This window comes from Falco naumanni, chromosome 6 (genome assembly GCF_017639655.2).
Source record: "Falco naumanni isolate bFalNau1 chromosome 6, bFalNau1.pat, whole genome shotgun sequence".
Lineage (NCBI taxonomy): Eukaryota > Metazoa > Chordata > Aves > Falconiformes > Falconidae > Falco > Falco naumanni.
The window spans coordinates 62,425,757-62,449,485 of NC_054059.1; the positions used below are offsets into that span (position 1 = coordinate 62,425,757).

The 23,729-nt window shown below is 38.6% G+C and overlaps 1 protein-coding gene across 1 annotated transcript in view; it reads left to right on the forward strand.

Annotated features, from left to right (window-relative positions):
* Positions 1-23,729, forward strand: part of FRK (fyn related Src family tyrosine kinase) — a 53,698-nt gene that overhangs the window by 23,498 nt on the left and 6,471 nt on the right. Inside the window, exons 2-5 of the mRNA XM_040598305.1 lie at positions 432-553; positions 8,189-8,352; positions 8,966-9,134; positions 20,175-20,333. Of these exons, the coding sequence (XP_040454239.1) occupies positions 432-553; positions 8,189-8,352; positions 8,966-9,134; positions 20,175-20,333 (614 nt within the window). The remainder of the gene's footprint in view (positions 1-431; positions 554-8,188; positions 8,353-8,965; positions 9,135-20,174; positions 20,334-23,729) is intronic.

The following is a 23,729-nucleotide window of genomic DNA, read 5'->3' on the forward strand; positions in this document are numbered from 1 at the left end:
TTGGAACCTGAGAGCCCTTCTGCAGTTTTGGGGATCTTTGACTTTTAAGTTCTCAGGGTGTTAACACACCTGCACCTCTACATAGTTCAAGTGATGTCAATGGACTTGGCATGAATTTCTGCCACAGCAGCCTTGGCAAAATTTCTTTTTTCCTGGAATAAGTCCAGTCTGTCACTTCTGAATTCTCGTTCCCTTGAAATCAGTAGGACTTTTCATCAGCAGTAAAATCCAGATTTCACTCAAATATGTAAATATTTTTAGCAATAAATTCATTGTGCAGATCTTGTTGGCCTTTCCCTTCATTCTATTGGAATTTAATTAGCATAGCACAGATTATCTTTTAGTAAATAGGCAGGATATTTATAAAAGCTAAATTGTCTTTCTGGTATGTTTCATTGACTGGTAAAATTAATGTTTTTTTATTTGTTCAGATGGTTTTTTGGCCCAATCAAACGAGCAGATGCTGAGAAACAACTGTTATACCCTGGCAACCAGGCAGGAGCCTTTCTAATCCGAGAAAGTGAAAGTCTAAAAGGCGAATACTCACTCTCAGGTAACTTCTAGTTTTTAATCTTAAACAATGTTTTAAAAATTTCTCAGGTAATCTGGACTCTTCCATTTTTGAGAACAATAAACTGTGAGCATGAAAATGAAATTAAGTTCATAATAATATTTCTTTCTCAGGATATATAAAGGAAACTTGGCAAGAGTAATTTGAGTTTTTTCTTCCATTTATTTTATAGGCTTTGTTTATTAATATGCTCAGAACAGAAATGAACTTTCTTATGCTTAGTACTTCCAGCATGCCAGCTACCTTAAATAGAAACTGTTTTCATTATAAAAATGCCAAAAAATACATCACAGTTGTACACTACTGTTCTGATTAGTACACAAAATAAAAAATAAACCATATTGGCAGATATTTGCAGTTTAAGAAAGTGAGATTTATTCTAGAGCACACCCTTAGGTTTATATTTATTGGTTTTCAGGGACAAAATGGTAGAAAGATCTTCAAAACTGTACTTTATAATTAGTTATATTTCTTTGAAAAGTTAGCTATAAACATCAGTAAAAAGTTAGATTTATGATGATGATTGGTTTTGAAAGTTATTTTAAGTCCTTTATTTTAATCCAAAAGACTACAAAATAGGGACTCTTATTGACTCTTACTTGGTAGTAATTTTACTTACTCATATGTGTACATGTCATCTTTTTCAAGTCATAGATATTTGCAATATTAGTAAGTGTGACCGTCCATCGGTTGTTTTCTGTGAACACTTTCTATCAAACTTGTCATACGAGTGTGAGTCAAGAGTGTAACGTTATCCCTGAGACAACAGGGCTATACGCATAAACTTCCTAATGTGCTTTACCTATAAAATTCCATATGCTAGTAAAGGTTCTTGATGCTTGTGAATAAACCATAAGTTGTCACATGCAGTCATATCAGTAAAATGAGAGGCACCAGATTCTTTTGTATTGACTCCTTTTCTGCCTGGATGTTTATGTGTCAGTCACATTCCTGAGCATTACACAGAAACGCATTAAGCAGCTTAATGAACTTTTGGCACATTCTTGTTTTCTCTTTCCAAATCCTAGGGAAAGGGTCTATACCTGCAATGTCTTGTGGTAATGGGAGGGTAGCTTTTTTTGCCAAAACAAAGAAATATATGTTGCCTGTGATGTGAAATACAGGGAAGTTTTTGAAATAAATACGATATTTCAAGTTCTGGGAGAGTTCATTAAATAATCTTCAGTTTGTCCTCAAGGAAGTTTGTTCTTGCCAAGAAGTGCTGATAAGGAACACCAAGGAATCAGATTGCTCCCAGATTGTGACAGAACTGACCCCTGTGGCTGCCCATTTTTATCCAATGACTGCATTATAGCCACAGACCTTTCAAAATGCTTTCCTTCTCTATGCCAACTTATCCCTGTCTCACATGATTTCAAATGTTCTTCATCAGTGAATGGATTTCATCCAAGGACTGGGCTAGACCGATAGCAGCATGGTGTTATGCATGGAAGGATAGATAGGCCTGTATTATCTGCTTAATGTTGGCACTTGAATACATGACACCTTACTAAAAATCAATGAAAAATCTTGTGCTTGCACACCTAGGGGTAGAAATGCAATGTCTTTTGATTATTCTCCAAATTTAGCCTTCTAGGAAAGATTCAAATTCTTAATTTTTCACACTGTGTACTGACTACTTCTGTGACAGGAAAGCAGCAGTACCTTATTTAAACCAAGAAGTGCTGCAGAGCAAAATCCAAAAGAATGAAAATAAATACTAGGCCAGTATTTGTGGCAGGATGAGATCATCTTTTGATTCTGCTGTTTAATTTTTTCCTTACAAATTGTGGACAGAAACTATGTTCTATATGATTCTATATATTTGATTAAATTATAAAAGCTTGTCATAGACATTTTTCAGGTTTCTGAATAGGCTTATTCAGGAACAGGAGATTTGATGATGGCTGATAACAGCAAGATATGAAACCATCAGTGCTGATTTCTTCCATGGTCGTTTTGTTTGTTGAAGGAAGGGAGATGTGGTGCTGAAGAACGTAATACATGGGGAGGCAAAGCTCCAGATATAGGAGCCAGCCCTCCTTCATGCACAAATGTGGGTTGTCCTCTGAGCATGTAGGCATGTGTGTATGTCTCATCTCAGATTTATTAAACATTTGTGCTCTTTTAGGCAAAGAAAGAGAATAAACTCTGAAGAAGTCTGTAGACAGTGAGTATTAGTGACATGATTTACCAGTGCTGCTAGATCTTTTAGTAGTTTCCCAGACTTGAATGTAATTTAGCCTTGGCATGCTACTTCATCCTGAAGAGTTAAATATTATTTGCTGCTTACTGAATAGGCTTGACTGAGTGGTGCCTGTTTGTGTTGTGCAAGCTTTTTTGCTTCCAACCTAATAGTATAGACATAACGGTCTAGACATTGTATGTCCATAATGTCATTACTTATGTCTACTTTTAGGAAAGCTAGTGCATCCCACAGCAAATGATGAAGTGGATTGTACTGTGGGGAGTATTGATTGGAATGAAGGTTGTTTAGTCCACCAGATGCTATGGAAAGGCATTTTTTCTGACTCTCTCCTCTTTGTTCCGTCAGAAGGAATTATGAGACGCTCAAAGCTGAGGCAGAGAAGTAGTGGATTTTTGAGGAATACTAGTTCAGAACTATTCTTTTGAAAGGTCTTGGGTGGCTTCTGTCTCCATGGTAGCTGATACACTGACAGGAAGAAGTCACAAACTGATATTTTGACATAATTATGTCCTTAATTTCTGTTTCCAATTTTTTCATTGCAGAAAGCATAGACCCCAAACTCCCATTCTCTGTAGGACTAGTTGGGTTTTCTCTACCTTCTGTTGTTGTTTGGTTTCATTCCAGAGTAGATGGTAATGTCTAGAAGAGTTAAGGTCTTTAAGAAAATACTGTAATTCTCTCTCTGGACTAACATTTAGATGTAATAAAGCTAAAAAGGAAAAGAAGTAGAAAATGAAGTGAGATCTTTTACCCAAGCACCTATAAACTGATTTTATTACTTTCATGCTTGATTTCATACTCATATAGGCAATATATAAGAGACTTAATGTTAATGAGGGAGACAAATGGATCTTCTTAGGAAAAAAAAAAGAACAACCCAAAAAGAAATAAATCCTATCTTTTGTTATAATGACACTTCTCACTTCTAACTTGCCTTGATGGGAAAACTCACAATTTGTAAGGTTTAGATGATAAATGACCATTTAAATTAAAAACAAAAAGTCATGTTCAGAAAGGTTTTTCTCATCTGTGAATGGTTAAATGGAAAGCTCATCAAACCAGATAGGCCACCGAGATATGTCGCTATAATTTTAAAGTGTTTGACATTTTAAAAATAGGTTTTCCCATTTTAAAAATGCACATGTTGTCGACAGATTTTTATGTTGATAACTGCAGCATCTGGTGTGAAATGTATTAAATTTTAAACATGTTGGTGCCATCTTAGACATTGCCTCTTTTTAATTAAAAGCCATAATTTAGATGTGCTCAGCTTAATTGAGTGTCATTGCCAATGATCGCAGGAGGTTCTCTACTTCCCCCCTTGCTGAATAATAGTATCTGAGAGACTGATTGCATTGACAATGTAAATGGTTTGTGTTTTCTTCCATTTTTCCCCCATGCTCCTATAAAAAGATTGTGTGGCTTCCTCTAGGCCAGATTGGGTTTCAGCACAGGGAAAAATAGGTAATTGTTTAAGGCAGAAGGCTGGTAGGAGTGGCAGAATCATGGCCTTAGCAGGAGAATGGTTTCGGATCAGCCCCTGCACCTGTTCTGTGCTGGTGAGGGTGATCTCATAAGCCACCCTCCTCCCACATTCCCACATCCATCCTGGGATGGAAACCAGGCACAGTTTCTGCCAGCAGCGCTGCACTGCCTGTGCTGGAGGAGGACTGCAGACAGGATAGATGCTGGGACACTGGTGGTAATGGTGCCTTAATGTCTCCACAATTCATTTGGTGAAGATGTGGACTTTGCTGATGTTACCATACGTTTTTCTACCCTGGGGAAGTGTAGAGGAATGCAGGCAGTGGGTTGATGGGCACTGATAACATGCAGCTGTGGCCTTGCCTCAGAGGCGGTGGGTTGATTGACATGGATGATGTGCAGCTGTAGCTTATTCCTACTAAGTGGTTAAATAACCCTGAGGATGGTGTGAGAGGTGGTCTGACCTCTGGAGGGAGGAGAAACAGTTGGGACAGTAGAATCTGACTGAGGGTAAAGCCTTGTTGCAGCCTACTAGTTTGTTTGTGCTGCAACAGTTGGTGCCCCGTGTGAGGCTGACTGGGTTGGGCTCCAACTACAATAGGGAAGGAGTAGTGAATTATTTTATTCTCATCCTTGGGGTGGCAAAGTCTACTTCTGCGTGGCCCAATCTTATGAAGATGGGAAGCAGAGAGAGGGCAATGCTTCTGTTGAACTGAAATCATGAAGAAATCTAATGGGGAGCTGTGATTCTGTTGGGAAGGGCAGGCTGAGGAGAAAAGTAGTCTTCAAACGCAGGTGCTGTGAAGCTGTGTGAAGCTAAAGTTGCAATCCTATCCTTTTAAGCACAGAGGGGGTTTCAGCTAGGTTCTCACTGAATGATGTGCACTGCATCCTGTTGGGCAGAGGAACCGCACCGTGCTGCAGGGCTGTGAGTGTGCGGTGCAGGACTTGTACAGCCAGACTCAGCCGTGGGGTGCAAGTAAACAGCCCCTTGCCAAATACTGCATTAATCTCAGCTGCTTATCACAGGAAGAGGTGGCATCAGCACAGAGATTTTCTCCAGCTTTGCCACACAAATCACCACCTGACCTGGATATTGCCAATCGTAAGGCTTCATACAAGGCTCATCTAAGAAATTAGAGTACATCCTTCGAACCAACTCTTGCATTAATATTAGCTGCTTCACAAGTAATAATTGTAATACTGCTACTAAATAAAGTGGGGAGTCAAACTACTATCACTTGTGATATACGACTGAGACTGGATTAACACAGTGATCGTGCTGGCCTTTTATTCAATACAACATAAATAGCAATTCATTTGGCCAGATGCACTTTCCTGTGAACTTTACAAAATTCATTAAATTTTCAGTCTGTCATTACTGAATTACTCTTTCTTTCATTTTGCTTCAGCCCCATTTCCAAATGACGCATCACAAAAACAGACGTGTGTTTTAGATTTTGAAAATGCTAATTATGGGTGTTAATTAAAAAGAAATGGCATTTAAAAAGTGTGATGTATTTGTCTTTATACTATGGGGTTATACTTACAAATATTCTCATTTCTGGTCCTCGTGAAGAATTGTAAGTTCTTAGGTCTCAAAACTACCTGTGGCAGACAGTAAATGCCCTCAGATTTTCAGCAGCTCCTATATGCCCTCTGGTGGTCTGCGATGACAGCCGCACAGGACAGTAGAAAAATATTTGATTATACATGACAGTACTTGAGGAAGGACATATTCTCCTTTTTAACTCAATCACTTAAATGGTGAGAGAAATTATACTTTATGTAAGCTTTTTTAATTCCATGCAACCAACAATTTTCTGTATTTTTTTATGTATAGCTGTGTATTCTTCTGTTATTGTGACCAAAGTGATTGCGAACATTCATGCAGTGTCACACATTATCAAGGATCTATCAGCTATAATGTCTCCAGAGGGGAGCAATAACAATTTTTTTTTATAATGAGATTTTCTAATGTACCAGACTGAGGCTGCTTCTAGTATTGAAAAACAGTTCAATTGAATTATTCAGCTAAGAGTACCCACTAGTCAACATGACCAAATTGACTATGTTTGTTGGAATTTTGGCTAATAAAAGGTATACTGGAGGTAAACAGCAGGAGACCTTTCCTCTATGTCTCCCTGTTGCTTTTCACACTTCTGTCTTGTGCGAGGAGCCTGAGAAGGGGACAATGGAACCTCCCAAATCGATGGGTGTGGAAGGAGCCACCTGGTCTATTGAAAAGGGGTAATGTTGGGTGACCAGGATGGCGACTGGAGCATCCTTCTCCCCTTGAGAGCTTGTTCTCCACTCATCGTGGAAAAGCACTATGCTGTTTCATTAAATGGAGCGTGAGATACCCCTCTGATTTATGTTCCCATTTCTATCTATTCTTGTATTTTTCCAAAATGTGGTGCTTCACATTTAGTCCTGCTCCAATGTTTCTCCTTCTGGCCATTCTCCAGGCTCACTAGCGCAATTCTCAATCTCACTGGCCCCCGCCCTAACTGGACAACCTGTGTCCCTTCACCTTGCTCCCACACCAGCTCTAACAGGTGGCAACCCCCCTCCCATCCACACTTTCAAATATTTGTCTCTCACAATCTCATTACCGCTTGGTACCATTCCTTGAGCGCTGAGCATTTTGCCATCTGAACTTCCTAGGATCAGAAAACCTCCTTCCACTGATGCATGCATCTTCTGTTTGAGACGCAGCAAATTTATCCTACTACTTAAACACCTTCCCTCTGAAGTTATGCTTTATGTGGTCAGGATTCCTCATTACCAGCTAGGTTCATTGAGGAACATTGTTACTATTAGATTTAACAGCTGTGGCATTGATGGGAGCTAAATCAGTTACCCTTTGGTATGGTTATGTACATTATAGAACATACAAAAAAATTTAAAAAGGATGAGATAAAGATGAAATAATCAGTATTTTTAAAATATTTATTTTGTCTTATTAATGGTACAAAAAATACTTTTTTCCCACACCCCAACGGACTGTCTTGCGCACACTGTCTGGGTTGCACACACCTTGCTTTGAAGACCACTACTCAAAGCCATATATGACAGAGACATCAAAAGTGGCAATTACAAACCTAATATTCCTTCAGTAATGCACACAGTGAGTGACAATGCATTTTTTGTCCATCTCTGGCCTGCTGCTGGTCCAGGTCTAGCCCCAGCATGCAGTGGCCCAGCCTTCTTTCTGACGCCTCTAAAGGGTGCTCTGACAGTCACAGGAAAGGACACTTTGGGCATCATGACAAGTATGTAAATAATCTACAGGAGGTAAGGAGAGAAACGTCTTGTTGATTAGGAAACAACAGATCAGAATAAAACACATTTCAATGGAAAGGGAGTCATCAGCTACTTGAAAAAGAGCATTATTGGTCTGACTTTTACATATTCCAAACAGACGGGAAGCTCAGTAAACCCCTTGGAAAATGTAAGTGCTTTTCAGAGAATGATGGCTGTGTGGAGTTCTGTTTGCTTTAAAATGCCTGCCAGCACAGCAGCTGCTATTTGGAACGTTAACACTGACAAATGAAATATTAAAAACTGATTAAATGATTACTGTGAATTAGATGCTCCTGGCTGGTTCTGGTGTCCTAAAAGATGGAAAATAAAAGCTGCCTCACAGAAGATGCATTTATGTGTTTTGTGTCATTTCGTATGGTGCAAACAAGAATTTCCAAACTTGAATGGTTGAAGACCGATAGACTAGATACATTAAGCTATGTAAACAGTGGGTTTTGGTTTGAAAGAGGTTTTTTATAGTTGTCATCTTTGAGACTAAAATTATTTATTCTAAGGTCCTCATAAATACATTTAGGAATATTAGGATGGTTTGGCAATAAGCTGTATTGTACCACTGCTATAATTCCTGCAAACTTAATATATTAAAATCTTCTTAGTTTTTGATGGTGTATCTGTGAAGCACTACAGGATCAGAAAGCTGGATGAAGGAGGCTTTTTCCTAAGCAGAAGGAAGACTTTCAAAACTCTGAATGAGTTTGTTGACTATTATAGTAAGAACAGTGATGGTCTCTGCGTGGTGCTGGGAAAGCCATGCCTAAAGGTAAGAGTAGATGCTAAACTGTGCAACCTATTGTTTGTAAGCTAACTCAACAGTCAGAAAGTGTTATCCCCGTATCTGCTTCTACTATTTCAAGATGCTGATGATCTGCTTATTTTCAGGAAGTTCTGGGCAGCGCTACAGTTTTGTTCTTGAAGCTAACAGGCTGATAAAAAAATACCGTGCCATTTTGGACAAATCATACGTGGCTGGAGCAGAAAATATGCCAAATCATGATTTATAAATACCTTCTTATAAATGTATATGGAGATGAAATCTCCAACTTCATAATTCTAGTTGTCCATAAGTAATTACTGAGACAAACCCACAAGGTTCAGGCAAGCAATACGCCACTATTCAAAAGGCTTACTAGAGGGATGATTTCTAGTTTTTACTTTTAATGGCAGGATATTTTCTTTAGAGTATTTCTTATTTCTAAGAAAAGTACCCAGATGTGGGCTGTATTTTATGTTTTCAGATCACTTTATCATGTGTGGGTACTCTAAGGAAACATTTATATCGGGTGTGACTAAACATGACATAGTTAATAATGACTTAACATATGCTGTTGAAAAATATTATGTCTCAATTACTGTATTATTTTTATTTTTACCAGGTACAAATTCCCACTACTTTTGATTTGTCATATAAAACTGTTGATCAGTGGGAGATAGACCGTCAGTCTCTGAAATTGTTGAAAAAATTAGGATCTGGTCAATTTGGTGAGGTATGGGAAGGACGGTGGAACAATACCACCCCTGTGGCAATCAAAACATTAAAACCAGGTATGTGAATTAGTCTTAAGTGCTAATAATGTGAAATGTTAGCAAGGGTGCTCATTTATTTTTTAAATGCTACTGAAAAGAGACCCTATCCATATATGCAATCAGTCTTAAAATCCATGCACTTAAACATGAAGATTAGTAAACCTCAAGGTCCAGATGTTCTTTGGTATTTGAAATTACAAATTTATACAACTTTCTGTTTCCATATGAGCTGAATTCTTTCTTATGCAACATCTATATTACATAAAAATGCTATCCCAGCAAGGCCATCTCTTTTGTACAATGTTGCTTGTATGGAACTGAATGACTACGTTTCTCTGTAGGTGAAGTAATTGATTTACTACTGGTTTGTCATCTGTAGAATTTCTTCTAGTGATTAGATGCTATATTATAGTGATTCCTTAGGTAATATATAGAATAGGTACTATGTTAAGTTTGTATTTAAGAAGTGCTTTAATCTTAATTTGATTGAATAAAATTTCTCAAAGTTTTTGATACACATATACTAATATAGCTTTTAACCTTTTTCTTAATTATTTTTCATTAACCTTAAATTGACAACATAAAATATCTGCCAGCAGATGGCAAGAACCACATAGATAAAGTAGCTTGGATGATACACATTTTTTTAAAAAAAGACATAACAATATAATAAATTGTGGTTAATTGAAAAAGCTTGTGTTGGCCATTAACGATCATGTTTCAGCAAGCATAACAGGTTCAGATCTTTGATTCAGAATAACAAAAACATGCTTGAGCTCTGCTTGAATGGTCTCCTGAACAGGGAGGAATTTAAGCATGTGTTTTAGGGCTATCTTGTGTCAGGATATTGTTTGGTTTGGGGCTTGCAAATTGAAAGAAAATAAGCACCTTTTTTTTCTCTACTTAACTGAAGTTAGAGAAACTGCTCATACTAAAGTCCTTCTATGATTCATGTGCAAGCATACTTTTTTTCAGAGAACTGATCCATCTCCCTAGTGACCCAGTAAACACAGAAACTGTCTTGAAATGTCTTTGTCTATTTCCCTTTCCTAAGATGGTATTCACTAAGCCTATGCCTTTTGTTCCAGGGATCCATATGCCTATTTTTATTGATTTCTGAAACCACAAGTCTGATACCAGTCTTTTTCTCCTTGTGTCTGACCTGAGTCTTTCATTTTGCAGTACAGGCCCATTACCTCTTGTCTTATACACAATGACTAAAGAGTACCTAATTGTTTTCTTCCTCTTTACAGTAGTGTTGCACATACTAAAAAAACTATCAAGTTCCTCTTTGGTCTTCCTTTCTTTAGGTTAAACAGCTCAGCCAGATTCTTTGTGTATCTCAGATGTTTTAGATGTCCCATTGTTTTCAGAAGACTTTCACTGAGCTGTGGTAACCATATTTTTTCTTAGTGTGGTGCTAAAGAAAGAACAAGTCTGGATGTGTAAAGAGAGGGATTTGCTTCGTATTTCTGACAGTCTAGACCTCTGCTTAAACAATCAAATATGATGCTTCCCTTTCTTCTCCATGAGATAAGAACCTAATTTGTCCATCTGAGTTTACTTTCCTTAAATGATTTAATGCAACATCTCGAAAGGTCTGTTTTATTGCAGAAGACTGAAGGGTCCTTAGTAAAGTGTGAAATTTCTTAAATGATATTTAAAGAAGGAAATAAATGAAGCTGGAATAAAGAACAAGACTAAGATATCTCATTTTTTTTGGTGATATTAAGTTTTCTTTTAGAATTAGATTTTGAACAAATGGCAACGCATACATTTCAACCTTCTTTAGCAGGGAAGTGCAGCTGACATTTATCTGGTATTGCATATACAAAAATAGGAAGCTATCTTAATTATATTTCATCTCCTCTTAATAATTAAATTCAAAACAACACTAGTTCAGCTTTTTCTTCTGTATAATGGGGACAGTACATAATACTTTTCTCTGTGAAACAAACTTCTGTGTTAATAATGGATTGAATCAGAATGACAAGACTACCGCGAAATACGTGAAACTCTAGTGGCAAGTTCCAGCTGCAATTTGCCTTCATTTTTCATCTGAAACATTTGAATGTGTTCAAGGCCAAACTGATCTATGGAGATCCATTCTTTGACTGTTGTTCAATTCAGTATCCTTTCAATGTCTTGCTGATAAAGCTTGCAGAAAACACTATAATTTTAGAGCGCATAGGCAGGAAGGGGTTTTTCTTATGTTTCTATAATAATAGGATATCCTAAGAATGCACATACAGAAGACTATAAAACAAGAAAAAAATGGTCATATAAACTTCTTCAATAGGTTTGCTAGCTAAAAATTACTTTTTACACTGGAATAAACATAATATTCGCTGCAGACTCATTTTTATGTACAGACTGGCACAGTATAATGGAAGAAGCCCCTTCAACTGTGATACTTTTTGTGGTATCATAGTTCAGCTGGAAAAAAGGGCTTGATTAATCAATACTTTTTCCATCTCTGGTTTTTTTCACTCTAGTCAACAGTAGTAGTCTCATTGATTTCACAGGGAGTTATATTGAGTCAGGGCAGACACAAGCCCCACCTGGATGTGATGCTTGGATAGCAGAGAGTTTGTGATCTAATACTGTGATAGGGAAGTTGTGCATTGCACTTAATGATGCTCAGAATGAAGACTTTGATGCTCCAAGTCATCTTGATAAATTATATAGGTGATACTGAATTTCTTATCACTGTACTTTGCAAACTATCTCGTTCTACAAAAATGGTTCAAACAATCTCAAATGGAAGCATTTAACCTTGTAGTACACTTCTCTAGGGAATTATCTTCTTCTATACAATGTTTTTCACCATTTGGCATGCTTTACTGTAATCAGTTTACACTGGTTTTCCATAGCTTGTTCTCATCGTTGCCCATGAGGAATAACTTTTCAATAATTAAAGGAAAACCCCAGTACCCTCACCCTAGTCTGAGTAATAAATGCTTAGCTTCATACTAATAAAATTACAGCAAAGGCTAGGTCTGATAATTTTATTCATCATAATATGAAGATAAGTGAATGGAAAACACAGTACTTCATGAGTAATCAAGAAATACATCATGTTGATGATTGAAGCTTCTAATATTCACATAGACATCATTTCAGGCTCCCAGTGTAACACACTGTAAAACAATCCTCTTGTATTGCTTGGCTCAAAGATCTAAATCAGTTGTCTTTACACTGAGGGAGAAGGGGACATGTTTTAAATCAAAGTCTTTTTGCTAAGCTGCTGTACAGTATAGACCCACTGGAAAAGAAAGCAATCAGAACAAGAGAATAGTGTGATAAGCTGAAAGTGATCTGACAAATGTAGGGTTCTGTTAAAATGGCTTTACCACTAGAGAATTTTGTGACATGGAACCATGCTCACATTACCAAGCAACAGCAGGTTAAGCAAGTAAGGTAATCATGTAGTAAAAAATATAGAAGAGCATAATGCAATCAGTATGTCGTAGATTTATAGGCCTGAAGACCAGAAGGAATTTCTGCTGGTTGGAGTTTTTCTCTGTCCTAGATCATGTGTACTGTGAATACTTTGCTGTTGTTATATGCCATTACATTTCCCCCCTCTTCTGAGATATTAATATTTAATCAAAACACAGCTTGTTCTTGACTAGGTAACTAGAATTCTTCTAGTCCTGAGATGGAGGCACAGAGAGAAGTTGCCTCTGCTGTCTTTGACAGTTTGTATTAATGGTATCTCCTATACCTGTAAGAATGTGGCCTAATTTCTCATCTGGATTTACCTGTTGTCTTCTCTGTAACTCTTGTTATGTGTTCTTGTGATGAAACAGAAGCCTCCTCATATGCAGTATTTTTTATTTCCACTCTGGAATTACATACAGACAGGGTTAAACCAATTTTCAATTGCCTTTAGAAGGGCTAAATATAGTTTCTTGTTATATGGTATTCTCATTTCTCAAATACTTTTTCTGGACTGACACCAATTTCTAGCTGTGGCTGATAAAGGGTTTAAAATGGTTCTGTTTAGGTAGATGACCTTCCAACCTGTAGGAAAAATTAACCTCCCAGAATTCTGGTGAGATAGCAGTGATGGAATTTTCCTAGAACCAGTTCTCACTTGCTGCAAATGTGCGATTCCCCACTTGTGAGTAATTAAGGTATTGAGAAATCTGTTTCCATTCCAATTTGGAGCAAGAGCCAATTTCTCAGATATTGCACACAAACTGGAAATTTCACAAGTCTTTCTTTCAGAAACATTGATGCACAGCATACTAGCTACATTTTTCCTGGTTTTAGGCATCTAACATTTTAGATACATCAGGCTTTTTTAATAATTATTGGGAAGAAATAAACACCTACATGTCAGATACTATAGATTAAAAATGTACATTATAATGAGAGAATAACAAGCTATTAAAGCATGTTTCTGTCCATTGGTTGTGAAGTCTGGACAACTACCTCATATCTAGGTACCTGGATAATTGTCTACAGTTGGAAGAGGTGAATTCAGCTACCAGCAGTGTTCTCTAATTCCACAGAACTTACAACAGTAAAAAACCTGAGGAAAATGTTGAGCTGGTGGAGCCTATGAGATCTTAAACCGGTAAGCCTGGGAACTGTCTGACCAAGAACTGTGGAAGGACTGAGGTTCCTAGGCTTTACCTCCTGCCTTTATGGTTATAGAGTATCTAGTTTAACCAGCTTCAGGGTCTGGGGTTTGCAGTCCTCTGTCTATGGACAACAGGGCTCCACACACAGACCTTATGGACTGTAAGGGAGATTTTGCAGGAAAAGGGGCTCAACCAGAGATGTTCTCAGATTTAATGAACCATCCTTTTTCAATGAATTCCTGTTTCTGCTAGAAGTTTGTTGTCCATCTCTAAACAGAATGTTAAATACTTCACTGTCAAAAACATCAGAAGATGAAATCTATTGATCCAGAACCATTTTTCCCCCCCGACTCTTCAGAGGCTTTTTTCAGAGCCAGTGGTGGATTATGAAGACCTTCAACATGTCAGAATGACTAGTCTGTGATCTTTGTATTTATACAAGATTTCTATTAATCTTGAAGGAAGAGCCACAAGACTCTTAATTAAACTAGTCTTTTGATGTACTGGGTTGACCCTGGCTGGATTCCAGGTGCCCACCAAAGCTGCTCTATCACTACCATCATCTCCCTTCACCATCCCCCCCACGCCCACCCCCCCCCTTCAGATGGACAGGGAATAGGAAATACAACAAAAGGCTTGTGGGTGAAGATAAGGACAGGAGGAGATCAGTCATCAATTACCATGACAGGCAAAACAGACTCAACTTGGGGAAATTAAGTTTATTACCAGCCAGATCAGAGTAAGATAATGATAAATAAAGCCAAAGCTTAAAAACACCTTCATCCCCACCCCTCCCTTCTTTCCACACTTAATGTCTCTCCTGATTTTCTCTACCTCCTTCCTGCCAGTGGCACAGGGGAATGGGGCTTGTGGTCAGTTCATCACACATTGCTGCTGCTTCTTCCTCCTCAGGGGAAAGGCTCCTCACACTCTTCCCCTGCTCCAGTGTGGGGTCCCTCCCATGGGAGACAGTCCTCCATGATCTTCTCCAATGTTAGTCCTTCCCATGGGCTGCAGGTCTTCACAGACTGCTCCAGCGTGGGTCCCCCACAGGGTCACAAGCCCTGCTAGCAAACCTGCTCCAGTGTGGGTTCCCCTTTCCACAGGTTCTGCCAGGAGCCTGCTCCAGTTTGGGCTTCCCAAAGGGTCACAGCCTCCTTGGGGCATCCACCTCCTCTGGCATGGGGTCCTCCACAGGCTGCAGGTGGGTACCTGCTCCAGCGTTACCCTCCATGGGCTGAGGGGCACAGCCTGCCTCACCATGGGCTTCACCATGGGCTGCAGGGGCATCTCTGCTGCAGTGCCTGGGGCACCTCCTGCCTCCTTCTGCACTGACCTGGGTGTCTGCAGAGTGGTTGCTCTCACCTATTCGCACACCTCTCTCTGGCTGCAGTTTCTCTTGCTGAGGGTTCCCCCCCCCCCCCCCCCGCCTTCTTAAATACATTATCCCATAGGCGCTACTGCTGTTGCTGATGGGCTCGGCTTTGGCCAGTGGTGGGTCTTGTCTCGGAGCCAGCTGGCATTGGCTGTATCAGACATAGGGGAAGCTTCCAGCAGCTTCTCACAGCAGCCACCCCTGCAGCCCCCCTGCTACCAAAATGTTGCTGTACAAACCCAATACATTCCACCTCTCACCTCTGTGAGCCACATGTTTAAGAATTCTCATTAAAATCCATTTTTATCACACAAACTTCACAAACTTCACTCACATCAACAGAAAGAATTCCCCACAACAAAATCTAAATAACATCATCACACCACCAAAGTGGACAATTTACACGCTATCCACCCATCGTCCCTTCATCACAATTACAACCACCAAATTTCCCCACGATCATTCCTCTTTTTGTCTCTAACATTACTCAGTCCATGTTTTGCCCATTACCTCTCCTATCCTTATTACAATCTGTTGATCACTGTGAGTATAAGCAAAAAGCAGTAGTAATGTGATGCCTTCATTCAGATAATTGTCTTATTTATTCATTGGTGATTGACTATGCTTTGGAGACATCTGTGACATTTTACCAGCCCAAAACATAGTGATGGGTGTGTGAATGAAAAAACAAAACACAAGAACATCTTTGCCTTAAGGAGGGTCTCTGATTTGTGAGTTGTTGACCCACAGTTATCCACCTCTGTGTAGGAATCAGCAGACAGGAAAATGGTGTAGAAGCCAGCAACTGCTGTTTTTGTTTTTGGCTCTGCACAGCACTGTCTTGCTGTAGGTCCCTAACCATGTCGTTTCACATTTTTGTTTTTATTTTCTCACTGATATATTGTTTGGTTTTTTTTTTTTTTATTTAAGTGGAAATCATTGCAGGAGAGATTTGCACTTTGTCCTATGCTGAGTGTGATGGATTCTCTGGAACCTATTGTCTGGGCAAGCTGGCTTCTTCAGCTGTCAGCATGAAAAGCAGACATCTATCATTACCAATTAATCGTATCTGAGAAAATTCCTTATGCCTGTTCAAGCTGACGGATGCATTTGTCAGTATCATATTGTAAAACAACTCCCAAGCTTCTCTCTTTGCATGGAAGCTGCCCAAGCACAGTTTTTTTTCAGGAGGCTTTGTCAAAATAGTTACTGGTTTGGTACTGTCAGTGGAGGTTTTAATAATATTTTCAGTTCTTCAATATCTTTATGGACTTGTCTTTAGTGCATACATGTCATGTCTTTAGTGCATACACCACATAAAAATCTTTGCCCTCAGGAGAATCTCCCAATTTCTCTTAACAAAGAAATTCTTTTATTTCATTTAGTTCAGCACATAACCCTAAACTAACTTCTCAGTTCACTTCTGTATGGTGAGAAAGCTACTTGAGGATTATCAGATACCTATCTCATTCTCCTGTTAATGTGAATAGCTTGCACTCATTCTTTTGTGTTACCAACAACATGATGTTATTAATATTATATCTTTATTATGCATAAACTTATTCAGAAGATCACAGTATATGCTTAATGTACTTTGCACACAATTTCATTTTGTATAAACTTATTCAGAAGACAAGGTGGCTTTGAAGTACAAGGTTACTTTGTAGTTATTTGAGAAGGTTTATTGAAAGTTGCAAAGGGTCGTGGGTGGATCTTATCAAATATTTAAGGACCACTTACATTTAGGCCAATGGAATATGGAAAATAACTGACCTTTCTCTCTAACTCATTTCCAAATTATCAGTGTTCATCTTATAAAGTGAAGTTTCCTCAATTCCAGAACAAAATATTTTCAGAAAGAAAATGATCAGAACTGATATATCTGCTTTAAGTAGTCTTAAATTAGAGGTGGCTGCTGGCAAAGTAGCACATCATAGAAGACATCAAAGAAACATATTCCAACACTTTGTTCTGAAGAACTTTGACATTTACAAAGACATTCTTAATTCAAAAAGCAAATTATTAAAACTATTTTCTTCCCGTACTGATCAATCTACTCCCAAATTGGTGTCTTACACAAGGGATATTTGTTTCAGTAAATGTTTCTGTTAACTAGTTTTTTGGTCAAGTGGTTTCTACTTACAGTAATCTGCTCTTCATATTGTGCTTACCATTTACAGCTGAAAACATATATTTCATTAAAAACACATGTTAATCAACCGCAAACTAGAAAAAGTTATTTGAAACTCCATGCGGCATGTATTTTATATATTTTACTTACATAAACGTCCTCAAAAATTGTATTGTAACTTCTTTCCCACTATTGTGACAGGCTTTATCTAACTAATTTGTATCAAGCATATTTGCTTGGGTTTAGAGGCAGTTTTTACTTTGCTTAGTTAGTTGCTAAAACCTAATCTTAGACAAAATACTGATAAAGACACTTTCAGTTAGCATCCAATCCACTTACTAGCTACAGTATAAGAGCTACAGGGCTCTGGGGGGCTTTGGGCATTATCTGCTACTTGTGCTATTTAAAGATATAAGTAAAACTGAAGGTTACATATGCTCTTCAAAATATGCAGAAAATAATTCTTATCGATCTTTGTTACTGATTTCTTATCTTTATTATTATTAATTGCTTCTACAGCATAAAGAAGGATTTGCTGCTATTCAGTTAATAGAATACTTCCCTCCTGATCAATTTATTGGAAGTTGTCATATGTGAAACACATGTTGCTTGGTTTCAGTTTGTTGGAAGAAGTTTATAGCATGATTAAACTGAGAGATTCCTTGTAGGCAAATTTTGATGACAGGAACAAATCAGACTGTCATTTTCTATGGTATGAAGAAATCCTGTATGATGTTCCGTAAAGGGTAGTTGATTTAGTAGGCCTCAAGTTAGTATATACTTTATCCTTTCTAGGATAAACCTGTAAAATTTTGGCACCCATGCTAAATCACTAGTCATGCTTATGCATTTACCTGTGGAGGCAGAATAGTTCACACCATGCAGCTTCTCTGTAACCTTTTGGATGATTTCCATGACACATGCATGTATCTTGAAGAGTAAGCAAATGAACCAAAATATTAAATCAGTACCTAATTGAGTCCAAACCCTTTAAAGACAACCCTAGGCTTGCTTTTTCTTTTCTTTTTTTTTTTTTAATTTAGGATTGGTGGAAAGTTCAAATAAAGCTGTAAAGGAAGATTGTGCTGCTCTAAATAGGAAAAATACATAGGATTGTCCTTACAGATTTTTTTTTTCTACCTGTCATAATCTCTGCTTTATCCAGACCAAGTGTAAGTCATTAACTTTTCAGGCAGACCCCCACTTTCCTCTGACAGTTGCAAAAGGACATGGGTATAGCCTGTACCTGTTGAGGAGATGTATTACTGGTTGCTATCCATTTATTGATGGCATGGAAATCTATTAACTTTCACCATCCCTCCTAATAGCAGTACATAAGGTATCATGAAATTGGACCCCATGGGATTGCCAAGGAAGTATCAGGACACAGAGTGGAGCACCTGGCCCTTGCAATAATTCTTGCTCTCACAAGTTGTGATGTCAAATGGCTCTTTTTTCATAAAGTCTGTGTCAGAAGCATTTCTGAGTCATTCCTCTCACACTGACGCAAGGATATGAAATCACACATTATTGCTATGTTTTGGAAGAGGTTGGAGCACTTTTCAGGAGGTGGCATTCAGGGTAGGTGTTGGGTGAAGGTGGCCCAGGCTCATTTGACAGTTCTGTGGAACAGATTTTCTGGTGGAGTTTTATTGCTGAGCCATTTAGCATCCTCCTAGCATTTCACTTCGTTTAAACATCCATGTTTGGAACAGAGCCAACTCCCAAAAGAAACTTTTTTGTTACCTAATGCTAAAAATCATGCAGCCTTGGCTTCTCAAATGACTCAGCCTGCTTACACTAGGAAAAGTTTGTTTTTAAACATGGAATAGAGCAGATTAGACTCCCTGCCTCCCCCCCCCCCCCCCCCCCCCCCCCCCCCCGTCACTGTGATCTTTTCTTAATAAAACTAATTTGATTTGGGAGAAAGGAAACATTTGAGTAGTTGAATAATTTCACATTTGTTTATACAAGTATTGTGAAGTTGATGTTGTTTACCATCTTCCTCAAACATCTAAGAATATCTGATCACTACTGGATCATTCCGGTTAGAAAGCTTTGTTTATTTATTTGTGCATGTTTTTTCTAATCAATCCCCTACTCAGGACATATGAGCTGTAATCCTAAATGTGCCACTGACTTTAGCTCCCTGTGCCATTTCTGTATGTTTCATTTCATGGTTTTTTTGACATGGTTTATGCATTGGCTTACTGTGTATAGGAATAGAACTAGAGATATTACGACCTTATGTAACACTTAAAAAGTTTAGATCATTAGTTGCTAAGATAATTCTGCATTTAAGAGAGTGTAAAATTGCTGTTGCATATGTCCATACATTCGTATTTCTAATAAGGTTGCTATTATGTTATTATTAATATGCTATATTAATATGCTATATAACATTATAAACATATATTAAAATTATAAATAGTTATTGTATTTATGTATATAAAATGCACACATCTATTCTTCATATGCTAAAGTGATTTCAGTGCTCTCAGGTTTTGATTGCTGAAGCTGAAAAAATAGTGCAACAGATTCTTATTGCAGCACTATTTTTCTGTCAGAAACCTTATGGTCACTACCCAAGCACACTTACCTCAGTTTCGGGTCACTTTGTTAACCAGTTGTAACATTGTTGTTTGCTTAAATTATATCAGTTAACATTCTAGCCTCACTTTTTTCTGTTTGGGAAAGGCCTGGGGATGGTTAATTTAAGCCTTTATATTTCTGGTAGCTGGAACAAATATGTTCTCTGTCCTTGTGCAACTGGCATGCTTCACTCATTAACTGTTTATTTGAGGGGCACTGTCTGTTTTCTGTGGCATCTGTGAAGATTTGAGATGCTAATGCACTTTGAAAGACAGAAAACAATCTCAGTTATTCCCTTAAGACTGCCAGGCTGGTAGGAAGGCCTTTAATAACCTCAGCTTATGTTTTGTTATATGCTGTTGTTTCAGGTTCAATGGATCCAAAGGACTTTCTGAGGGAAGCACAAATAATGAAGAACTTGAGACATCCAAAACTTATACAGCTTTATGCTGTCTGCACGTTGGAGGACCCTATTTATATTATTACTGAGCTGATGAGATATGGAAGTCTTCTAGAATACCTTCAAAGTAAGCAAATGACTATAAACTCATTTCAAGGGGTGCCACAGCCGTCAGTTTAGTAAATACACTAACATAGAAAACAGAAGTACAACACCCTGGTTTAATATAAAAGGTACATAATTTGTCATGTGTGGGGATATGAAAAGAGGAAAAAAAGAGATTTATGAATTTTTAATGTGCCAAAGTATTTGAGAAGTAGGAGAGAATCACATTCACAGTTTGATTCTTGCCTTATAATGAATGACCCATATTTTTCCCCCCGGTTCCATGAGTAGATGGGAACATAGACCGACAGAATAAAAATACAAGCATCCAGAAGGATAGGTCATCATATTTGACATGAAATAGAGGCCCTTCCACAACATGTACCTAACAGCTTTGAAATCTATTACTAGGCAGGGATAGCCTTTCACTGTGAATTTGTCCCCTGCTTATAGCATCAGGGCTTTTATCTCAGCAGCACTTAAAAGTGCTCTTTTGAAGGCAAATAATAATTAAAAATAAAGTTGTACAGCCTGGAACAGACTAGGGTAATGATTGCACTTTATGTTCATCCTTGGTATCGAAAAATGCTTGATTTTAGTGTTGTTCCCCATTTTTAGTTTAGCGGATGTCTCTGAGATGCCAAATATCTCTAGAGCTGTAATGATCTCTTGAAGACAAAATGTTCACTGTGATTATCTTGCTAAATTTCTTCTCTGTCTCCAGCCCATAAGGCAAAGCCCTGTGAAATACTACAGACTATATACTGTGACACATACCTTCCCTCATCTTCTCTGTGGAACCATTTTTTAAGTGGGGCTCAGCCCAGGGACAATTACGCTAAAGAAATCTCTGGTAGAAGGACAGTCCCACCAGGAACTACACAGAGAGGGGCTGCAATGAGCTTGGGCCAGATCATCTGCAGTTTTGTAGGCATTTAGTGAGCAGAGGTAGCAAGGCACAAATTTCCTTTAAATTCTCATCTTCGGTGCCTTTGTGTGCAGATTGCTGCTTATCTGATTGAAAGAGCCTGTCCCATCAGGAAATGATTGCTATGCATGAAAACATTTATTGCACCAGAGAAATAGCTCTAAGAAATCCAGGATAAGTCACAGCTATTGAAGAGGTGAAAATTATCCTCTTTGTGCACGGTGTACAACATGTCCGGGACACATGAGCACTGCAGCCTATGTGTGCATCAGTTGCCAGCACATGCACAGCAGCTGCCCTTGCAGCCTCATCTTTGCCCGAGTGCTCATTTCTGTAGCCCTGCATCCCAGAGACTGTGGAAGGTCAGTTGGTTTTCAGGCAGCCATCAAGATAACGGTAAAAATGGCCAGATGAATCCCAGCCTAGTGGTATCTTGTCTGATGGCCTGTGCACAGGGGAATAAACAGAACTAAAAGGTAAAGGCAGATATCCAGGTGCTTTTATAGGTATTGGTCAGAGAGAAGTCATTGCCATCAGTGACAGTAATAAGAAAAGAGATTTTAAGCTTGCATAGAGCTCTGTGACTGGAAGTGATCTGTATTGGTGGGAGGTCAGCACACAACTCCTTATAAGCTTTCTTGAGACTCAGCCGCTGCAGGAATCATGAAAACACTTCCAGAGGGCTGCTGTCTCTGTATGCAATATGGGTAGATATGGCAAACTGGAACAGAGGGAAAGTCCAGAGATCATTCTTTGGTTAAGTTTCCCGTCCTAGAAATGCATGGTATGTTTTTCCAGCTTTAAAAATCCCTAATATTTCATGCATAGTGACTATCTCATTCCACCATAATGACAGCTACTTAATGATGACAAGCATATGAATTCCCTGTGCACCTTGTGAATGTACTTTGGGATGCTTCTTGGTGATCAGTGCTATGCAGAGTTATTGAGCTGCCACCAGGATGAGAAAAATTCCATAGAAAACTTTTGTTTGTTATTGGATGTGAATGAAATTGTCATAAATGTGTGAGTGTTTTTATCAATTCTGATAGACCTGGGGCTTGTTCTGGCAAGGATTCAGTCTTGAAGTTTGCTGAATTATTATGTAGGCAGTGCTCTCAACTGGAGAAAAAGATGCTTATTTTTTTATTTTTATTGTCAGGCATCTGTCAATGAGAATATTTTCCTGTCTTTCCTGTATAAGATACTGATATTGATTACTTAGAACAGGGTGCAGACCCTAAGCTTTCTTTAATATTTTCTCTAATAAATTTTTCATATAAACGTGATAGGTTTGTCAAAAAAGATTAGTTCAAAAGGACATGGAGGTGCTATGTTTTCTTTATAGGATAAAGAATAAGCCATGGGAAGGTTTTCTAAATTCATCAGTAGTACCTAGTTTTGGGTGTGGAAGTTATATTAACTTCGGTTTTGTGCTGTAGTTTTTCTTCCTTTAAACCAGTTTTAAAAAAACTAAAGCACATGTATACCCATATGAATACAGCTGCAAACTCTTCTGAACTGCTCTCAGCCAGCCAGATGGGAGCTGGCTCTGGTCTGGAAACCTCCACAGCTGTACTAAAGCTGTGCTGTGCATGAACTTGTGTGCTTTGGCTGGCCCAATCTAGGATTTTGGAGTATAGTCAGAAATCTTTATGAGACAACCATACAGGATTTGTACTCCAGATCCCAGAGAGACCCATGCTTTCCTCTATCTTTGTGTACAGTTTGCAGCTTCTGATCAGCTGAGGCTCCTCCTTACAGTTTTCCTTTCAGCTCCAGAACAGCAGCAGCACAGAACCAGCTCACACAGAGAAACCCTCCAAGAAATACTGCAGCAGCTGGGGCAATGGTGACCTCTTCCCCTCCCTCAGCCCACATGCTAAAGGCAGTAGGTCAGTGTGGTCTGGGATCCGAAGCAGCCCCCAGTGGCAGAAATAGTCTTTCAGCTGCAGTTGCACCATTAGAGGTGGTTCTTGTCCTTGTCCTTTAACAGGATGCACCTGTGAGTCCTGCAGGGCATAAGACGGGGAGGGTTTAGCAGCTCTAACTCCTGTTCTGCACTGAAGCAGCTCATTAAACACGAGGCTTATGAGTCATACTTTTTTTCCCTGTGACATTGCCATGTTCTGCCTCTTGGAGCAAGCTTGTGTCAGGCTAGTCTGGAGCACAGGAAGAACAATGACAAACCTGTGCTCAAGTCTGTCTGCATCCTTGTCTGCTTTCGCCAGGAGGTAGTCCACAGCCTGTGCAGATGAAGAAGCAGTGTGAAAGGGAACATGGAGAGAGTGATTTTAAACTGAGTCACATAAGCTGGTTTCCAAAACCCAGGTACTTATGCAAGGTGCTTGTACGCATTCAGTTATTTTCTGACCAAATACAACACAAGTGTCATTTGTGGATTTATGTCTTTGTCCAGCAAGCTGAATAATAAATGTTGATGTCAGCCGGTTATCAGAACTGCAAAAATTCAGTGTTACATTATCCTGA